The 21,173-nt window shown below is 33.3% G+C and overlaps 4 protein-coding genes and 1 long non-coding RNA gene across 10 annotated transcripts; 4 read left to right on the top strand and 1 right to left on the bottom strand.

Moving 5' to 3' along the window:
- The first annotated feature begins 743 nt into the window (after positions 1-743).
- Positions 744-3,707, top strand: LOC114186880 (Late embryogenesis abundant (LEA) hydroxyproline-rich glycoprotein family). The gene is made up of 2 exons (XM_028074944.2): positions 744-1,661; positions 3,291-3,707. Exons 1-2 carry the CDS (start codon positions 1,008-1,010, stop codon positions 3,375-3,377), a joined length of 741 nt encoding a protein of 246 aa, XP_027930745.1. The 5' UTR covers positions 744-1,007; the 3' UTR covers positions 3,378-3,707.
- A 2,637-nt stretch (positions 3,708-6,344) lies between these two features.
- LOC114189150 (uncharacterized) lies at positions 6,345-8,107 on the top strand. Its single transcript, XR_003605575.2, has 5 exons — positions 6,345-6,482; positions 6,599-6,690; positions 6,773-6,852; positions 7,525-7,636; positions 7,761-8,107. It is a non-coding gene; the product is annotated as an uncharacterized LOC114189150 (long non-coding RNA).
- A 2,294-nt stretch (positions 8,108-10,401) lies between these two features.
- Positions 10,402-11,693, bottom strand: LOC114188983 (Fasciclin-like arabinogalactan family protein). The gene has a single exon (XM_028077674.2). The coding sequence runs from the start codon at positions 11,488-11,490 to the stop codon at positions 10,588-10,590; it is 903 nt and encodes a 300-aa protein (XP_027933475.1). The 5' UTR covers positions 11,491-11,693; the 3' UTR covers positions 10,402-10,587.
- Positions 11,694-14,554: 2,861 nt separating this feature from the next.
- On the top strand, positions 14,555-17,147 carry LOC114186540 (G-box-binding factor 4-like). 6 transcript variants are annotated; one of them, XR_014995955.1, is made up of 6 exons: positions 14,555-15,377; positions 15,473-15,544; positions 15,877-16,064; positions 16,158-16,241; positions 16,640-16,721; positions 16,878-17,147. XR_014995955.1 is itself a non-coding variant. In XM_085675246.1 (5 exons), the coding sequence occupies exons 1-4, from the start codon at positions 15,081-15,083 to the stop codon at positions 16,718-16,720; spliced, it is 480 nt and encodes a 159-aa protein (XP_085531372.1). In that variant the 5' UTR covers positions 14,558-15,080; the 3' UTR covers position 16,721; positions 16,878-17,147. The 6 variants fall into 6 exon arrangements, 3 of the variants coding, with proteins under 3 accessions (XP_085531372.1, XP_027930276.1, XP_085531371.1); XR_003605106.2 differs by having other exon boundaries at positions 16,640-17,147; XR_003605107.2 differs by having other exon boundaries at positions 14,557-15,377; positions 15,877-15,906; positions 16,640-17,147.
- Positions 17,148-18,707: 1,560 nt separating this feature from the next.
- Positions 18,708-20,334, top strand: LOC114187215 (akuammiline synthase 1-like). The gene has a single exon (XM_028075401.2). It carries the CDS (start codon positions 18,719-18,721, stop codon positions 20,048-20,050), a length of 1,332 nt encoding a protein of 443 aa, XP_027931202.1. The 5' UTR covers positions 18,708-18,718; the 3' UTR covers positions 20,051-20,334.
- Positions 20,335-21,173: the final 839 nt, after the last annotated feature.

Here is a 21,173-nt window from a genome sequence, read left to right as displayed (position 1 = left end):
CAAACATACATTGTAGCCCAATTTGTTGGGCCCAGAATTCAAAGTCTTATGGTGCAGCGGGCTTCAATATCTTCTCATCTCACAGAGCAAGAAATATGCAAACTTAATGATTTTATTTCAGCTAAAACATGGAGAATACACGCTTCAATTGCAGCTATTCGTCAGCACCGTTTCAACTTTCAAGATAATCTTCATCGTCATTGTCACTTTCAAAATGTTTAATATTTTCACAATTTGTGATGTAGACACCCACTTTCAAATTTGTATACAATTTTAACTCACACGTGAAACTATATCTCCATAAAAATATTCTTTTTTGGTAACACTTCGTTCCTATTATTCAACCTCCTACCATTAAGATCTTATAATAATGACACTAAGTTATGCATCAAATGGCACTGATTTAATCTTCAGACAACATAATGGTAATTGATTATAAAACAGTAGATTAGTGTTAATGTCAAGAATATACTTTGTGCGAGAACACAATCTTAGAATGCAGACACATCACAGTGTTGACGAATATCCGAACCAAGATAATATTCTCCAAATAATTATTATAATCCGAATTTCCATTTTTTATTCTCTTAATTTACATTTTTTTTATATATATTCCGGTTAAGAACATTGTTAGTATTGTCTTCTTCACTATTTCAGATCACGTTTACAGTTACAATGAGTCAGTTATTAATGTGTGTAACAATCATATCCCAAATTTGTTTCTAATTTATTAATAGTTACAGAGCATAAGCACATAAACAAATTTGTGAAATTTGTGAAAGTCTTAAATAAATTTTATGAGTAATGTAATATAATGTATTATTTTATAGATACATTAACTTTGGCAAATAACAAAGAGGGGTCACCCTCATCGTCAAAAGCCATCTTCACTCCCTCTTTCTCTCTGTGTGTCCGGTTCCGAACTTCTTCTGATTGCTAGAACTACACACTCACACGCACTGTAGAAGAACAAAGAATCGAGAGAGAGAGTGAGAGAGAGAAAGAGAATGGCTCCGAGTGCAAACCACCACCCACATCCAAACGGCGAGCGAAGACAATGGCCACCGGCAGCGGCGGCGGAAGCGGCGCCGACAGTGGCAGCACATTCGTCTTACAACGGGTACCGGCAGTACCACCCCACAACGCCGGCTCGCTCGTCGTCGTCGGCGTCGTTCAAAGGGTGCTGTTGTTGTCTCTTCCTTCTATTCTCGTTTCTGGCGCTGCTGGTGCTAGCGGTGGTGCTGGTGATAATCCTCGCCGTGAAACCGAAGAAGCCGCAGTTCGATCTGGAGCAGGTGGGCGTGCAGTACATGGGCATCACATCCACTCCCCCCTCCACGGCCTCTCTCACCCTCACCATTCGCCTCCTCTTCGCCGCCACCAACCCCAACAAGGTTGGCATCCGATACGGCCAGTCCAGCTTCACCGTCATGTACCGCGGGATCCCCCTCGGCAAAGCCACCGTCCCCGGCTTCTTCCAGCAGCCCCATAGCCACCGCCAGGTCATCGCCACCATCTCCGTCGATCGCGTGAATCTCCTCCAGGCCGACGCCGCCGACTTGATTCGCGACGCCTCCCTCAACGACCGCGTGGACCTCCGCGTCCTGGGCGATGTCTCCGCCAAGATCCGCGTCATGAACTTCGATTCCCCTGGCGTTCAGGTAAATTTGCCTCTTTCCTAATTTAGGTTACCTCACATTTTCACTCTTAAACATGCATCTTCTTCGCAATTTTTCTTTTCTCTTTCTTTTAAATTGGAATTGAAGGTTATGGTTCTTTACTCATCTCTCTGCCATGGCAGAGATTGAGAGAGTGAGTGAGAAATGTTATGGCGGAAGTGGCCGCAACCGCCAATTCCACTACCCTCTGTCCCACTCTACTTTTTCTTTACCTCTTTTTTTTTTTCCTCTCGCTAAAGTGCGCCGCTGAGAACACTACTCTACGGTTACTGTACATAACCTGCGCCGAAAGCTATTTTGTTTTACCTTAATATTAATATTTGAAGACATTGTTATTCAGTTTTTTTGTCTGAATTTTATCTTAGGCTTCTGTTTCTTCATCCCCTTCGTCTCCTCTGTACTTCTTTGACTTGTTTTCTTCATTTTTAGTTATTTTTTTTGCCATATTTTTCTTCTTTTGCATTGCTGGATCACATTCTCTCATTTTTGGATACATCCCCAAGGATGTTCCTTTCCTTTCCACTTTAGTGTTTGGTTTTTCGTTTTTTTTATTCCTTCCCACACAGGCACATTTCCTCTTCTCTTAATTAATTAATGAAATTACGATTCTACTAATATTTCACTCTTAGATTGATTTTAAATATTCTTGTGTTCTACATTTTAAAAGAAAATATTTGTTTTTAAATATAGTAAGCATTTTAATTTAAAAATAACCAGACTTATATTTCTTAAACTTATTTACTAGTAGTCCGTGAAATCGAGTTCGGGGTACCACTTTTTTCTAGCTGTTAAGTGCCTTTTTTTTTCACGCTCTTCTATGCATTTGTCTGAATCGCATGGCCAGACATTCCAATAACTTGAGCGCATCAGTAGAACTTTTCTCACCTTGATTAGTGCAGTTTCTCTGTTTTATGGGCATAACAATGGTGAAATCCTTAATTTCGAGGAATCGGAAAATTTTTAAATGTACCAGGACTATGATGGGAAATTAGGAATATAAAAACTGTGGAATTGGGGGTTTAGTTTAGACTCGAAGAAGGAAGGATTAGAAAATGCAAAGAAAATGGTAAAATTTGAAGGCCCCACAAGTGTTGAATCGGGTCGCTGGATTCGTAGTCCAGGCTACCAACTACTACACGACGACGGTATCAACACCAACCGAAGCTCAATAATGTTCATTATGGTGTTTGTCCTCAGTACCCTTTTTCTCTCCCAAAAAAATTCGCCATTTTTTTTTTCTCGAAAAAGAAAACTTAATGGGGTGGACTACTTTTTCTTTGGGTTCCTCTCACCTTGGGTGATGCAATTAGATGTCAGATTAACTAACTGTGCATGTTTTGTCATGCTCTGTTTCCACTTTACAATTTAAAGTTAGAATAGACCAAAAACCAAGCTTACAAATGTGAAATGTCAAACGCTACTTTAATTTTCTTTCAAGCCCAAGAAAAGTCTTCACCATGTGACTATCCTGTTCCTGCGGTGCGGCACATGGGGTCTTCTTCTTCTGTGTTCACATTCTGATTTTACTGCTGTTAGAGTAATACATTTTTCATTAACCTCTTTTACCTTTACTCTTACTCATATATTAACGACAAGAACTGAATTACACAGGTTTCGGTGGATTGTGCTATTGTGATCAGTCCAAGAAAGCAATCTCTGTCTTACAAGCAGTGTGGATTCGATGGATTGACTGTTTGATGATATCACTGTTGTTGGCAGTGTCAATATCCTTATCTTCCTCGCAATTTCTCACCCGATCCTCGTTTCTTCGAGTAATTTAAGGACGAAACGAGGAGAGAAAATTTGGGTAGGGTGTTAGAGGGACTTTGAAATGGTTATTGGAGGGAACAGGTTTTGGAAAATATATGAAACCAGAGGGCATTTAACATTTTTCTGAGAATTTTGCAGAATTCTTTTGAATAGGTTACTTCACTTAGAAGACAAAAATCTGCGGAACAACGTGTAAACTGTAAAGTAGATCAAATGAGTGGGTGAGGGTATCGTTCCTTGCTGATGAGCTTTTGTTAATTTCCTCCTCCTCTCTCCACTTTTCAACCTTTTTCGCTCTCAGCTTTTCTTTTTTTGCTTTTGGAAAGTGCATCACAACAAGTTTTGCTCATTTGATTAATATTCAAATTCCATGTAAGAAGAAGACCTGTTTATATGGCAATTGTTTTTAATCATTTGGGGTCGAAAATTTAAAGTGAACACCAAGAGCCTTATTGAGGAAACAAAACAATTTTCGTGATGTTTTCTATTCGCGGATTTTAGGGTACTATCACAATGCGTCAACCTATAAAGCTACTTCTATTTTCGCTAATTTGATTACCACTTCAATTATTGTAATTATGACATACTTCATAAAAATAGGTATGTGCATCACTGGCGATTGCTATATCCAAACTTATTTCACTTAACTTACTCTTGCCATCTAGAATATTCCACCGCTATTGAAAAAGTAATGCTGTCCATTTCATGAGTTAATCGATTTCATAGGTTGATTACCTTATTTCATCGATTGAGTTCAAAACATTCACTATAAAAGGCTTTAAAATAAATAATAAATAAAGTGTTTAGTTAAATTAAAGTTCTTGCATTTATAGTTACATTTATCTCTATACCTATTAATGTTTTATATTAATGTATATATGCCAAATATTCGTTTTTATATATCTCATTTCTTGTAATAAATTACTGCTACAATAATTTGTAAATAAAATATAACTGAAAACATATTAACAACGTCAATAGTTTTCAAATTATAAAATAAATATAGAAGGAAAGTAATATTTATATAGATGATTAATAATTTTTCTTACAATTATTCGGTAATGTTAGCCCAACTACAAGACCACCATACGGCAACGTAACCCCAGTTAGGGTCTTTCTTCTTACACCTCCAAGTATTTTTTCTGCACCTCCAAAATTTCTTTAAATTCTCAAAATATCCTTTGACCATTTAAGAAAACTCACGGACATCACACCCCAAAAATACTTCTGGATGTCGACTTTTGAAAGTCAAAATATATCATCGGAAGTCAACTTCCGTAAGTCAAAATATATCACCGGAAATTGACTTCTGAAAGTCAAAACATATCACCGGAAGTCAACTTTCGGAAGTCAAAAATCATTACCAGAAGTCGACTTTCGGAAATAAAAAAACATTACCGGAAGTCAACTTCCGGAGATAAAAAAATTAAGTCAATTTTAAATATTTTTAATTCTTTTTAAAATTTATATTTTCTAACTTTTATTTTATTTTATTTTTTAAAACACATATTAAAAATTATAAAACATAATTTTAAAAAAAAATTACTTAAAAAATAAAAAAGTAAGTAATAAAAATACTAAATAAAAAATTGAAAAATAATTTAAATTAAAATAATAAAACTTTAAAGTTAAATATATATATATATATATATATATATATATATATATATATATATATATATATATATATATATCTATCTATATATATATATATATATATATTTGTTTTTGAGTTAAAGTTTTACTATTTTAATTTAAATTATTTTTTAATTTTATTTTTAATTTTATTGATATTATTGTAATTATTTTATTTATATATTTCATATGCATAGTATTTTATATTTTATTTGAATTTTTTAATTTTGTTTAAAATTTAAATATTTAATTTTAATCAAAATTTTAAAATTGTTTCAATTATATATTTTTTTATGTTTTTAAATTTAAATTTATTTTTATATAATTTATTAAAAATTTAATTAAAATAAAAAAGAATTAAAAAAATCATATTTAAAATAACATATATAAATAATGAAATTAAAAATTAAAAAAAACGAATATATATATATATATATATATATATATATATATGTATATATATATATATATATACATATATATATATATATATATATATATATATATGTATTCTTTTTTATCTTTTTTTTTTCAATTTAAAGTTTTATTATTTTAAAATGAATTTAAATATTAAATAAAATTAAATGAAGCAAAATAATTTTTTTGTTTTTTTATTTAAAGTTTAATATTATTTTAATTTTAATTATTTTTATATTTATATTTATATTTATTTTTCAGTATATTAAATAAAAATAAAATTATATATATATATATATATAGATATTAATATTTTAAAAAAAAATATATCAAGAAATATGAAAACATAAAAAATAAATAAAATAATAAACTAAAAAAATCATTAAAAGTTAAAAAATATAAATTTTAAAAAGAATTAAAAATATTTAAAATAAAATTTGTTTTTTGACTTACAGAAGTCGGAGAATGTTTATTGACTTCCGGAAGTCGACTTCCGAGAATATTTTTTTACTTTCGGAAGTTGACTTTCGGTGATAATTTTTGACTTCCGGAAGTTGACTTCCGGTGATACATTTTGACTTCTTGAAGTGACTTCCGGTAATATATTTTGATTTCCGAAAATCGACTTCCGGTAATATATTTTGATTTTCGGAAGTCGACATAATTTTGGGGGTGTGGTGTTTCCTGGTTTCCTTAAATAGTCAAAAGATTTTTTGGGAATTTAAAGAAATTTTTGAGTGTAGAAGAAATTTTGGAGGTGCAGGAATAAAGACCCCCCAGTCACCCAATATATTTTTTTAATATTGGGCCTTATGGGCCTTACTTACAGGCACCCAATACTTCGTTGGGCTGGAAGAGCGCACACCTTTTGGTACTGTCACGGATAGAAATGCAAAAACCACGTCGTTACCGTAGCGTTTATATACGTTTCCGCCGGAGAATCAGAAGCTGGTTTGAGCTTTTCAATCGCATCGAATTGAGGTATGGCTCCGCTAATGCCGTGTTTGGTAGCGTAAGAGAATTATTAACTGACCATTTTATTTGAATTTCGTGGTTAGCGTTAATTAGTTTGAGTTTTCTGGGTTTTGCTGTTATAGGGATTTGATCGGAGAGTGATGGATTTCTCTTTACGTTGGATTCGAAGTCGTACGACAAAGTTGCGGATGTATGCGATAACCTAATGCTTCAGGTAGCTGTCTATCTGATTCTTGCTCCTTTTCCTCTTTCATTAGCGTTTGTGGCTTACTTCAAATTCATGAATCCTCACTCAGGTTGCAGTTGATGGCATTGCTTACAAGGACGATTGGCCCTACACCATTCACCTCCTCGCTCACTATTATGTTCACGACATGTATCTATCTTTTAGTTCTCTTCTTGTTTTCGCTCTTTACATTCTTGTATATCTGAACGAAATGGCTATTACTTTACTCACTTTGTCACTTCGAATATCTTCTAAACAATCCAACTGTATATATGTAAATTCTGTTGTGTTTCTGAGTCGAAAGCTGTTATCCTAGATCATAGCTTCATAAAAAATGTTGTCCTCACTTTTTTTATCCCGTTTCATGTTACTTGTGGTTGAATGTTAATTATAGACTATGTGTTATACTTTCTGGGTCGGGAAATTGGTGAAGCGTGCGTGTGTGGATCAATTAATTTGTTTAAATGGTTTTATGTAACAGTATGCAGTGTTATTCTTCACGTAATAATGGATGAAAGCAATGGCACCGTATAATTAGTTTGGCGAGAACAAAATGTATTATATTTTAAACCTCAAAATTAAAAATGTTTTGGTTGGACTTTCCTTACACATATAACTGGAAAATATGTTGACGAATGCTGTAATTTCTTGGTCTAACATGTACTGAAGATAGAGGATGTATGGATATTGCATAAAAGTAGTGAAGTAGTAATGTACTGTTTGATAAAATATGCTTGTTTTATATTGCTTTCCGAATAGCTTTGTGCACCTATATCTGGTGTTTAGTACGATGAAAATGTTAACACCAATAAACTTTTCCAGAACTTTACACAGAGGAGATGTTTCAGCTGCTTCTCTCTGCTTATTCAACAATAAGCAAGCATTAAAGACATTGCTTTATTTATGGGAATGAATGAGGATGGTGCTACAAATTGTAAGTAATTTTCACTATCCTAGAAGCTTTTGAAATTGGATATTGATTATATTTTGTAATTGGATTGGACTGTCTGCACCCTCTCTTTCTTATCATTATTGACATGCTTGGTTGTATAATTTAGATGTACTACAGCAAGACTGGACTGTCGACCCTGCCTCTCTGATGCTTATTGTAAAAGAAGCAACCTCAAGTGACCGAGCAGAAACTTTGATCATAGTAAATTGCAGCGATTGAAAGAATGTGTCTTCCATCTTGAGCATTGAAGCTCTTAGTTACGAAGAATTAGATGTTTAGTTTTATACGAAATTCTTTTCAAATTGATCAATCAAACATTCTATGTTCTTTATAGTGAATGTATATTGTTGATAATTTTGTAGCCAACCTGTATGCGTTTGAACTTTAGCACCGATTGGTGAAATTCACGTTTCACTTGATAGCTATTCGACAATTATCTATCAGTCTCTCTTATGCGATAGTGGAACGGTTTAAACTTTGCATATTAAACTTGTTAATGCCCGTCTGTATATTTCGACTATAATGAATATTTTTATATTTGTCTTAATCTATTGTTTGTACGACACCGTACGAATTAGATTGTTTATATTCCTAACGTACCGCCACTGCTACCGCTTGATGTGGGGGGTTTTGTTGTGGTACATTCAGTGTGCGATAAACCACAAGATATAATTCATTATAGTTAAAATAGATTGCGTGAAATAAATTTGATCTTTTGACACATAAGTTAAAAAGTAGTTATATTAGGACTATCTATTTTGTTTAGATTATCTGAAATGACTAGTTTTTATATACAGAAGTCATAAAATAATTTAAAATAGTTAATTTTAATGAATTGTTAGAAGATAAAATAGAAAAATAAACCTAGAATTTATCATGTTTCTGAATTGTTTGTCATAATAATCTTTTTTTTCTTGCTAGTATGATAATTTTGGAATATAATTTAAATTACTGAAGTCAATTATTTATTAACCCAGATTGGATTATAATTTTAGAAAGTAATCTCATACCTTTATTACTAAATTATAGTTGGATTTTGGATTCTATTGTGGCAATGTAAATGGAAGCTGCCTTAATCCATTATCAACTCGACTATGTAAATGCAGTAACACCTAGGAACATGCGACGTTGTGGGTTTCTTCAATTGTAAGTTATTCATCTTCGATGCATACTATTGTTTTAACCTTGTTGAACTTCTAAAAGCGTAATCTGAAAAAAATTCTTGAATAAAATCCCATTCACACATGACTAACCACGCTAATATATACATACTATTCAATCTTCTGAACATTGCAGTGCTCATGTCTCAATTGATCTTGTGGAATTATACAAATCTTGAATGTAGCGGTACCTGTTGTTTCTTCTCCTTAAGCTTTCATCTTCTTCTATTTCTGCCAACACATCTTCTACTGCATCACTAATATCGTTATCGTTCCTCTTTCTCCATTTCCATTCCACGCTTTCGCCGCTGTTCAAGCTACCTGTGATGCCATTGCTAGAATCTGTGATGCTGTTGCTAAGTTGTACGAGCTGCCTCGCCATCTCAATCTCCGTTTGCGTGAACATACCAGGTTTTTTTCGTTTCGCACAACTCTTCCCCTTTTCGCATGCCATTGAGATTGAGTAAAAACGCTGAAACAAAACACAACCCAGAAATCGTTTTATAGGCTCTTTTAAAACTATTGTTTATCGCTTACTAAATATACATACGTGTTACCTTTGTCTTTTTCCCTCTTTAATCTTTTCGTTAGTTTTTTCCTTTTTCTTTTCTTCTATATTTTATTGTGATCTTTATTACCATTCAATTAATGTCACCATCATGCTTCTTTCTTTCTTCCTTTTCTTGGTGCCACTGTCATCATTTCATCATCATGCTTTCTATGTTTAAACCACACGTTTGCGCGTTGGGTTGTAAACATGCTTCTGCAAGTTACTTATCCACTCCTTCATTCATAAGGATTTTGATTTATTCTGTTCCTTCCTCATAAAGGAGACCGACTTAATACCCTAACTCTAACATAAACGATTTCTGTTTTCAACCAATAATAGAAAAAAGTTAATAATAACTGCTTCTTTTGTTTTCTGTTTTAAATGATTTCTTCTTTATGGAATTTGTTGTCTTCAACACGTAGTGGTGAATCGATCTCTTTGTATATTTTGAATGACAACAAACTCGAGAAATAAATACTTTTCTTTATTTGGTTTGAAAGGAAAATGAAAAATATAACGCTATAAATTAAATAATTTTAATATTACTTTACTATAACAGTAGCACGTGGATACGTTTCTTATTTGACAAACTTTTCTATTCTCTTAGAAAATAAAAGTTTTACGTGCATTCCACGTACCATTCTTCTAACGAAGAAACAAAAATTATAGCATGATTCTCTGAGGAAGAATTCAGAATGTTGACCATCCATTCAACTTATTCAATACACAATACATTCCTAACCTAACAAATTCTTCCATTGGTCAAAGTCAGCAGGTTTCACTCTTCAATCTCTATTACATGATGAAACCAAAATCTGATATTCAAGAAAGCTCCTTTTGTAAAATGAAATTACAAAATATTGCCATTACTATCATCTTTGTAAACAATTTTGTCTCAATATTACACTTTCAAGATTCCTTTTTGATGGTATCATAGTTATTATAGTATAATAAATTTCATGTATTTGTTATGATTTTTTCATAGCAGTAAGATTCTTGTTCATTAATTAATTGTCATTTCAACATCTAATTAATTATTGATGGAGAATTGGCAAAAATGAGGGAGCAAGCAAGTGTAAGCAACAACAACAAATCACTTTTTTTGTTTAGTTGTAGAGATATACACTGAAATTTCTAAAACTCCAAAAGGCCAAAGAAACAAAAAGGAAACTTAATTTGCATTCGGTGGCAGTGAGAGTGTCACTCAAATTGAAATGCACGATTCATGCTGAATGGCACTGCATGTCAGATTCTTCCAATCCTCCAACGGGATTCAGACACTTTCTCATTCTTTCTAATGCTTCAGGCGCCGGAGCTGAAGCCAAAGCGTCGGAATATCCCTCCGGTGGCTGTGATATTGCTGAACCAGGATATCTGGGAGGCAAACCTGCCGGAGGATAACCTTTCCACTCAGGTTCCTCTTCTGAAGAACCAACCGGCGAAGTAGCCGATGCCGGAGCGTCAACCGGAGAAACGCGCAACGGAGCGAAATTCGGTACTGGAGCAAGAACTGGTTGGTTCGCCGGCGATTTAGGACTGCTTCTTGAACGAATCGGAGGAGCCAACTCCGCCGGCGAAGGCGAAGGAGAAGGCGAAGGATAATCGTTGGATCGGGGACTGAGAATTCCCGCGAGGCCGTGAACGGCGAAGTAGTGGCCGTAATAGAGGCCGGGGAAAGCAACGTCGACGCCGCCGACGGCGATGGCGGAGGAATTGGGGCGCGTAAGTTGGAGAAAGCGCTGAGGGAGGAGCGTGGGAAGCGTGTAACCGTCGGGGAGGAGGCGGAGGTGGGCGAGGGATAGGCGGCGAGGGACGACGTGGAAACGGAGCGTATCGGTGTAAGAGGAGGCGGTCTGAGTCATGTCGAGGGCGAAGAGGGAAGCGTCGGTGGGAGCGAAGAAGGTGAAGGCGCGTGAGGTGGCTTTGTTGTCGTTCTGATGAAAGAGAATGTCCATTTGAAGATCAGAGGTGACGATTGCGTTGCAGAAGAGGTCGTACCCTCTGGCCCGTACGGTGCTCAGCATGGAATCAAACTCTCTTGTGGGTCTGCACATCACACTAACGGCCTTCAGCAATATCGCTACTACGATGCACCTCACCCACACTCCACCAAAACTCCTCCACATTTTCAAGATCAGGTTTCTTCTTTTCGCGCCTTTTTTCTTTCAAAATATTAGTTCTACCGTTATCTTCATACTTTAGTCTTTTATTGCCAATTTCCCACCCTCCTTCTTCCCCTTTTCTTTCTGGACCTTCTTTCATGGGCTTTTTAACACTGGGCCTTCTTGTACTTCAATTCCCCTTTTTAAATAAATTACAGCCCGCTTCTTCCTGCACCCTTCATATGTTTCTTCCTGCACACCTATCTAAAAAAACATCACATTTTTTATTTTCTTAAAATAAAATAAAAAACAACTTAACGTATTTAAACTTAATATGGTTAAAACTAAGTAACAGTTAACAAACATAAACGAGTATATTGTTCAAAATTTATTTTACAATTTAATTATATTATACTTAAAAGATATTTATATCTATGATAATAAATTTGTATTGCAGTTTTTAATTATAACATTATATAATTTATTTATAAATACACAATATTAAAATTATGAATAGGACAACAATTATAAAAAATTTCATAATACCATATTGCGGTTAGTTCTCCTTTAAACATCTCATAGAGGTTCTTGTAATCTCAAACGAAAATGATTACGAGACAGATTATTATAGTCTACTTGCTTGTCAAGCTGAAATTATCGTGTCGTTTAAAAAGAATTAAAAAAACTTTTGAACTAATCCATATATTTAATTTATTATTTAACTTGTTTTATCACATAAGAATTTGAACAATGTATAAACTCATTTTTATCGGATATTTTTTACTCTTGTATTAATTAACCAAAGAGAAACTATATTCATATAAACATTTTCCGTAAGTACTTCTTTAATGAGGTTGTTTTAGTACAGTTATTTAACTAAGTGTTTGGTTTAAAAGTTTATTTATAGAAACAAATTTTTGTCAATGTAATTTACTTGTTAAGTAAGGACAACTCATTTGATAATATTTTTCGCTATCTTTCATTACTTTTTCTTTTAAAAAAAACTTTTATTAAAATCCTTTTACAAATTGTCATTCAAATATTTACTTTTTTTGGCTAGATAAGAACTGCAGAAACCATTCACTTTACGAATGATAATCATCAATTGTTTGCTACCTCGTAAGTGTAATAGGTAAGGATGATTTGACACAAAACTCATTTAATTTCTAAAAATAATAAATTATTTTTCCTATAGTGAGGTGAAGTATCATCCTTCCACCATATGTCAAGAAACTAACTTGCCTTTTATATGTTCCGGTTTGATTATGTCACACCAACTTGTTCTTTTTTAAGTGCAAAAAGTTGTATAATTAATTTATTTTAACATTATAATTGACCCAAATATAAATTATTAACTTGGTTAATAAATTACTAATATTATGAACCCATTTTTATTTTCTTATAGTATCTCTATCAAGATAACAATTTTTACACGTAGTTTGAACAATATTCTAAATTAAATCATTAACTTCAATAAATTATTTATACACATTAAACACAAAATTAGGTGGGGAATCCGGTGGTAAGGAGTGTGTTAACTGATTTTTTTCTTTATTATTACATTTTTATGTTGATAATAATTTTCAATCATACCTTTCAACAGTTATAATTTTATGCATATACATGATGTGATACTGGGAAATGTTTTATAATAGTGGTTTATGTAAACCCATACACGCACAAGTTTTGCACAACCGACAAATAAATATTAAAACTTTTGAATACGTGTTACACTGACAAATGTTCTATAATACATAGACACGAGTTTATAAAAATTAAAACGTGTTAGACTTACGTATCTCTTTTATAATGCAGGTGCTGTTCCCATTCACCAGTTCATGAAATTAGGTATATTTTGTAACTCAAACTAACATCTTTTTGACATAAAGTTAATTGCGTATTAGATTAAGATATAAGACTATCTTATTTCCATTCTAATCATAGATCTCATTTAATTAAATTTTGGTTAGTCTCAATCTAATTTTTATTTATATGAGAATATAAACAAGTTTTTTAAGATTTTGAGAGTTTGTTCTGAGATTTTTTCTTTTCATATTATAATCTCGCCTTAACATGAAATTTTGTAAAATTGAAATCCTACACCTAAAATATTTCAAGTGAATATCTTAAACATATTATTTTTAATATTTAATATGAAAGAAATCTCAGCGTGACTAAAATACTTCGCACTTTTTCCTTCTTTTTACCAATACAGAAAACATTTTTCTTATTGTTGGATATGTCAGGCTTATATGTTAGATTTGTAAAACCCAAAACTTATCTGTTAGGAAATTTTTATCTCTTTTGATCAGCCATCACATTAAAGCAATTTAACAATTATCAATATTATTATTATTATTATTATTATATAAACTCATTTTTTAAACAAAAAAATCATACAGTTCCACGCAATTTCAGACTTCTTACCAGAATTATCATTGATCAATAAGCGAATGGTCAATGCAATTTAAAATATGAAAATTCTGGATAAAATGATTTGTTTCACGTGATCATTATCAAACAGATTGAAGACTAACTTACTTCATGTAATTTTTATTGTATAAAAATAATTAAAAATATTATTTATTATTTATTATATCAAATTACATAAAATTAAATATTTTAAATATTTAGAAATCAATTTTGTATAGAAGGTGAGTGATTATTATAATTTTTAATTCTATTTTCACTACCCATTAGTTTTTTCAATCACGTTTCAATTTTTTGTTAGCTATATATGATGCGGTCATTTACTATCTAAAGTTTAATCACCTCACTACAGTTCTTTGTAAGAGATCCAAAAGAAAGAAGGGCAAATTTAAAATTTTTTATTCAGCTTTTGGCAGTTACCGGTAATGAAAACGCGTTTAGATTTTCATGCACGTTCAATCCACTTTTCATGAATAATCATGTTTTGTTTTTGCTTTTGTTGAGTGTGACATGTTGCTACTAATTTATTGCATTCTTGTAAAAAAAGAATAGTAGAATATTAATTGGTTTCTGCCGACTCTATTTTCCACCAATCATTTATTTACTTCTTAAATCTCCTAACATTTCACAAATCAATTACTTAATCCCACACGAATCTTTTGTGCTGTCCATGATCCATCTTTTCTTCAAAACCATTTTCTTAACACAAACTTCATTCTTCTACCAATCCTACCAAATCTACCAAACACTGTCTTTCCACTATTAACACTTCCACCAACCACTCCATTTTTTTCTCGATCCACCGAATTATACTTCCAATATTAAAAATCCATTATTTTGTTGCATATACAAAATATATTGCAATTACAAACATACAAGTATATTAAATATTACAAAATTTGATGAATTTTGAAATCCTGCGGGGCAAAAGTGGAAATTAGAGAGTAACATTAATGGCTAGTTTGTGATGGAATTTATGAATAGTGTTTGTTACGTAGGAATCAGAAGGTGTTAAAAGTTGTAGCAGGGTTTAGGCTTAAAACAATTTTGTTGTGATGTGTTGGGAGAAGTGAGGAGAGTTTGGTGATGATTATTTATTTATTCCCTATTCTATTCCCTATTATTCTCTATTCTCTGTTCTCTATAATAATAACTAACACCAAACGCAGAAATCGGAAGACGACATGGCATCGTCGAAGGTGGTGGTGACGACGAATCCCGATGTGGCGGCGCAGAGTTCGATTTCGAGCCAGGTATGGGACGAGGTGGTCGGCGGCGCTGAGTCTCAGGACATGGCAATCAGCCTCCACGATTTGTTGTTGACCTCCGTTGCCAGAAACGACGCCGTTCCGCCCTCTCATGGGGGAAGGGGAAAGAGAAAGGCCGTGGAGGAAGCCGTCGTGGATAGGGCTACTCTTCAGAAACAGAGAAGGATGATCAAAAACAGAGAATCTGCCGCTAGGTCCAGGGAACGCAAACAGGTTCTCTTTTTTTTTTTCAATTTTTTTTTTATTTGAAACTTGTTCGGCAAGTGTGAGTTTGTGATGATGATGATGATGATGTATGTTGTTTCCAGGCTTATACAGTTGAGTTAGAGTCTTTGGTTACACTTCTCGAGGAAGAGAATGCTCGATTGTTAAAGGAAGAGGTTTGTTTCATCACACCTCATCTTTTTTATTAATTTATTATTATTATTGTTATGAGGAGTTTCCCCTCTCTCTCTTTTTCTTTTTCCGAATCCAGAGTACTATGTATAAAGTTATTAACATTGTCCAAATTCACTCCGAGTTCTATTCTGTCTTTTCTATGATTCAAGTGTGAACTTCAAACCTTAACTGGTAAAGAAAAATCGTTTTGTTCGGGTCGCATCTTCTGTGAAAATCTGCCTTTTCTTGGTCGATTCTTTCTGGAGATTTTCGTGTTCTTTTGGTTAACATACGATTCGTGAGTTTATGAAATATTGGGTATTGTTGTATGCAGGCTGAAAGGAGAAAGCAGAGGTTCAATCAGGTATGTACAGTATCCACTTCCCTTCTGCTTCAACCTGGGTGATGATGTAACTGGACTGGCGTAATTCTTGAATGCCTCAAGAAAACAAGTCAACTTTCATTTATTTGCTTTTATAACTATGAATTGAATGCTGAATTCGAACAACAGCAGTTCATGGGGTGAGTCAGCCTAGGAAGGAAGTGTAATAATAATGTTCACAGAGAAGTCAATTAATGTTCACATTTTAACTGCCTTTCAAACATGTGGGTTAGGTTTGATCAGCTGCACCATACAATTGCTGTAGCAATGTGAAGGACACAATCCACCTACCCATATAATTGCAGTGGTTAAATTAGGTTAGGTCTAATCTCAATTTCTGCTTTCTTTTGGGATCTTTCAAGAACTACCTTTGGCTCATTCACTCAGATCATATAGTCTTTTGCCCATTAAATTGTCTTGCCTACCATTCTTGATGGACTATTGAATCTCACTGAATTACTCTCAAATGTGCCATGTGTCCACTTATCCTTGGAATTTGGTGGAAAGATATTCTTGGAACTCTAAACCTGCTACATACAGTGCATCACTTTCAATACCTAAATTTACATCTCTTGGTTAAGTATGAATCGGAGATCAGGAGTAATATTTTTGTTTCTAGAGTTTAGAGAGTGAAGTGAACTTCATAGTTAACTTTTAAGTGGTTGTTGCATGTCTGTTAATGTGATTCAGTGTCCTTTTACTCTTTTTGGTGCAGCTGATGGAGTGCCTTATTCCAGTTGAGGAGAAGAGTAAACCAAGACGAATGCTTCGGCGAGTGAATTCAGCACAGTGGTGATGTAATATGCTGCTAGTCCTCACGGACTAGTTTTGAAGTCCTAGTGTAGATACCAAACAAATGATGCATGATAGTGTTGAAGGGTAAATATGAAACAGAGAGGAAAAGATTTGAAAGCTTAATTTATACACACATAGCTTTGCTGATTATTTTGCAGGATCATTCCAAGTTACATTGCTGCATAGAGAAAATGGACTAATTTGATTGAAGCTGAAGCTTATTACCGGTTCACTATTGATGGATATTGAAGCTGAAGCTGAAGCTAAGTAATGTTTTAATATATTTGGGGGAAGGGAGTTGAAATTAGAATGTATGAGTAATGTTAATTAGATCGTCTGTTTTTTCATGTTTTAGGGAGGATACACTGATAAACATGGACTATGTTGTAATAGTATTCTAACTTTCATTTATAATTTTTACTGCAAAATGCCTATCTAGTCTGCAATTTATTTCTTCAAAATGTAAATATCATACTTTTCAAATCATATTAAACATTTAAACAATGGCTGAAATTGGTTTATATTTAAATATATGAAACATTTATTACTTTTTTTTTCTTTGTTTGTATTTGAGTTAGGAGAAAATATTATGTTGTTATATATTGGCAAGTTACTTAACCACTATATCAAAACTTAATATATGCTTTAAATTAAAAATGTAATAAAAATATTAGTAAATTACATTAATCACTCATGAGACTTGTGAAGTACACAACTTTTTTTCTATCCTTAATCTTCCCTTCCTCGAGCACTTGAAACATTACATTCACACTTTTTTTTGCATCATACTAATCCCTTGATTTTTGAATTTAATTATCGTGTGTATCCTTTACAGGAGTTACTGTAAATATAAATAAAATAGACATGTTGTGTAATATCATGAACTCAAACAATGATCATCATAATTTTCTTCAAAAATATTGTAACTATAAAAAGTGAAATTGAATACATTTAGAAAGAATAAAATATAATATGAAGTATGTATTTACTGTTAATAATAAATATTTTATTATACTGGTTGTAAATAAATTAAAGAGATTAAATTTAAAATTAAAGAAAACTATGGTTTTCAATCAAATTATATCCTCTCTCTATATTTATTAATTTATTAATTGATACTAAATGAAACATTAAAAATAATATTAATTAATAAGATATTGTAGTTTTAAAATTCGGTCTAAAATCTAAAAGATACAAATAAAATACTTAATACAAGAAATTTTATGTACCTTGGTAACTTATAAGGAAAAGAAATTTCTTAAAATATTTAAAAAATGTCTCTGGTTCAAATACTCATTTCACGTGCTTCATGTAATATCTCAAATATTCATTTGATCAAGGGCAGTGTAAAAAGTATTTCAAAGTTAACATTGAGACTATAAAATACACCTTAAGACTATAAATATTTAGTTTTAAATGACTACCGTAATATAAAAGTAAATGAGACAAAAATGAAATGTGTGAACAAAAATGTTGAAAATGTGATAAAAAAATAGAAATGAAAAACTTAATTGAAAATTTAAAAATAATCAAAATAAATAGTTCAAATGTACATTTATAATGTCAACGAATTCTTTAAGTATAATTGTTAAGTTTAACAAATCAAAATTAACATTAAAAATATATTGAGATTTATTTTTCACTTTTGAAGATATTTATATAACTTTTCAACTTGTTGACATTATTAGATTAACTTAATTTGAAACTTTGAAAGGACAAATTGACTTTTTCACCCTTTCTTGTTTGAGTAAGAAAATTATGCATGAAAATAGAGTGGACATATTATATAGGATTATAATACTTTTTATTATTTTTTTTTTCAAAACATATCAAACATTTTTCTTTTCTTCTTAAGTTACATCAAATTTTTTTACATCCATTAATATACTACCACGTGTGAATTATAAAAATTTGGCCGACAAAACTTTATCAAAACATATATATTTTTTTCTATTATATAAGGGTGTAATGTAAGTAACCTAAGCATGAGAGAGTTGGAATGAAGGAAGAAGAAGGTAAGAAGAAAATGAGTGAAGAGATAAAGTTTGAGGTGGAGCAGAGAAGATACATAAAACCCTCCATAGCCACACCACCACACCTCCAAATCTTCAAACTCTCTTTACTTGACCAGCTTTTCCCAAACATCCATGGCAACATCACTTTCTTCTTCCCTCACACACTTCCACACTTCTCCACCAAATCCCAACTCCTTCAAACCTCACTCTCTCACACCTTGACCCGCTTCTACCCTCTCGCCGGAAACCTCCATAGCGCCACCACCCTCCACTGCAACGACGTCGGTGCCCTCTTCATCCAATCCCACACCAATACCTCTCTCTCCGACATCCTCAAAGCCCCAAACTTCCACACCCTCCAATGTCTCCTCCCCTCCACCGATAACCAAACTTCAACAAACGCCGCCATGCTCCTCCTCGTACGCTTCACCTCCTTTCGCTGCGGCGGCACCGCCGTAACCATTTCTCTCTCCCACAAAATCGCCGACATAGCAGCCGTCATCGCACTCCTCAAAACCTGGACCGCCGCGTGCGCCGGAGAAACCCCTACGAGAGACCCCGAACTCGCCGCCGGCGCAGCGCTCTTTCCTCCGAGAGAGCTTCCCGCTCCTGCAGTGACCGCGTCCATTAACACCGCCTCGTCGGAGAACTTCACGTCGAGGAGGTTCGTTTTCGAAGCGTCGAAGGTGAAAGCGCTGAAGAAGAGAATAGGAGAAGGTTGCGCGTTTGAACCTTCGAGGGTGGAGGTGGTGCTTGCACTGATATGGAAATGCGCCCTCTCGGCTTCTCGCTCGGAAACGGCGCCGTTCAAGCGTTCGGTTTTGTTCCAAGCGGTGAACCTCCGTCCCCGGATGGAGCCGGCGGTGGCGGACGGCGCCTTGGGGAACTTTGTGTGGCCATTCGCGGTGACGGTGGAGGAGGAGGCGCAGTTGGAGTTGCAGGTGATGGTGAAGAGGATGAGGGAGAGTATGAGGGAGTTTGTGGAAAGTAAGGCAGAGAAGTTGAAAGAAGATGGTGGTTTTGGAGTGGTTATGGAGAGTTTGAAGGAAAGAGGTGAAGTTATGAAGAAGAATAGTGTTGTTTATAAGTGTTCGAGTTGGTGCAGGTTTCCACTGGGTGAGGTTGACTTTGGTTGGGGCGAAGCAGTGTGGGCTTGCAGTGTGAATAAGATGGTTAGTAACACCATCGCTCTGATGGATACCAGAGACGGTGGAGTTGAAGCTTTCGTCACCCTCGATCACCACCACATGCTTCTCTTTCAACAACATCACCATCTTTTACACTATGCTTTGCTTAATCCCTCTGTTATTCTCTGAATCTTCTCAATCAGTATAGACTATGTCTCAATTCAACATCAAATCACAACCTTATATTACGTAATAATTGAAAAAAAAGTTATTTTACTCCGTTTTGATAATTTTTATAAAGGTAAAATAGTTTTTTTAAAAGAAAAAAAAGTAAATAGATACGTAAAATAATATCAAATAGTAATAAAAAATAATAATATTAAAATATCAGTGTCTGGTAATAAAACTTTGATAGTTGAATGAATCCACACAAGAAAACACCATCCACCAACGTGATGAGAATAGTGAGAAAGTTGAAGTTTTTTTTTTTGTATTTTGGGGTTTCTTTATCATAAATTTGTAAAATAGAATCGTTGAAAATTTTTTTCTGTCCTTTTCTGTACTGTCGTTCTTCTTAATCGAAAAAGAATAAAGGAAAAAAAAAACACAGAGAATTTAACGTGGTTCGACGTATAAGTATGTCTACGTTCACAATTACACTGGAAGTATGTTTATTTCTAGTATATCTCAAAGCTTTACATAAGGTCTCTTATATAGTAAAATAAAAAATCACATCTCACAAATTACAATTCTAAGCAATATGAGACTAAATCAAGCACCATAATACTAACAGATTACTTTATCTTTAATATCGTTGTCCATCCTGATGACTTAATCCTGTTTAAAAAAAAAATCTACAGACTTCTTTGCAATTTCGAGATGAAATCGAACCCAAATACACAAAGAAGCCGAAAGTTGAATTAGTTTTTGTTTTCAACTAAACGATGAAAAAAAAATTGGCCGGAACGATAAGCAATATACAATTTTTCATTACTGTAAGTTCCACTGTATATTATTAAAATGATTTAGGTAGGAAAACAAAAAATTTCTCACCAGGAATTGACTTAAAGCTCAACTACTCTTATCTTCGATCCTTACCAAACATCACTAAATAACATATATAAAATAGATCACGGTATTTAAATAAATAAACTAATTGTAACATAAACTAAATAATTTTTGTATAGACACTCTTTACGGTTGAATAAAAGTTATTTAAAACAATGTAAATTTCGTAATCATTTTCAATATTTAAGAAAATAGTATCTAATAAAACAATATACGCATAAAAACATATTTTGAAAAAATAATT

The sequence above is a fragment of the Vigna unguiculata genome, chromosome 6, assembly GCF_037176805.1.
Source record: "Vigna unguiculata cultivar grain cowpea cultivar isolate G323 ecotype 2 chromosome 6, ASM3717680v1, whole genome shotgun sequence".
Taxonomy (NCBI): Eukaryota; Viridiplantae; Streptophyta; class Magnoliopsida; order Fabales; family Fabaceae; genus Vigna; species Vigna unguiculata.
Note: the sequence above shows the minus strand (reverse complement) of the source record. Positions and strands in the feature narration are given on the sequence as shown.

Excerpts from the sequence above, each read along its gene's own strand:
- LOC114186880 (XM_028074944.2), top strand. The coding sequence starts at position 1,008 with ATGGCTCCGAGTGCAAACCACCACCCACATCCAAACGGCGAGCGAAGA. Across the intron at positions 1,662-3,290 it reads TCGATTCCCCTGGCGTTCAG|GTTTCGGTGGATTGTGCTAT; the intron begins GTAAATTTGCCT and ends TGAATTACACAG.
- LOC114188983 (XM_028077674.2), bottom strand. The coding sequence starts at position 11,490 with ATGTGGAGGAGTTTTGGTGGAGTGTGGGTGAGGTGCATCGTAGTAGCG.
- LOC114186540 (XM_085675246.1), top strand. The coding sequence starts at position 15,081 with ATGGCATCGTCGAAGGTGGTGGTGACGACGAATCCCGATGTGGCGGCG. Across the intron at positions 15,378-15,472 it reads GGTCCAGGGAACGCAAACAG|GCTTATACAGTTGAGTTAGA; the intron begins GTTCTCTTTTTT and ends TGTTGTTTCCAG. Across the intron at positions 15,545-15,876 it reads CTCGATTGTTAAAGGAAGAG|GCTGAAAGGAGAAAGCAGAG; the intron begins GTTTGTTTCATC and ends TGTTGTATGCAG.
- LOC114187215 (XM_028075401.2), top strand. The coding sequence starts at position 18,719 with ATGAAGGAAGAAGAAGGTAAGAAGAAAATGAGTGAAGAGATAAAGTTT.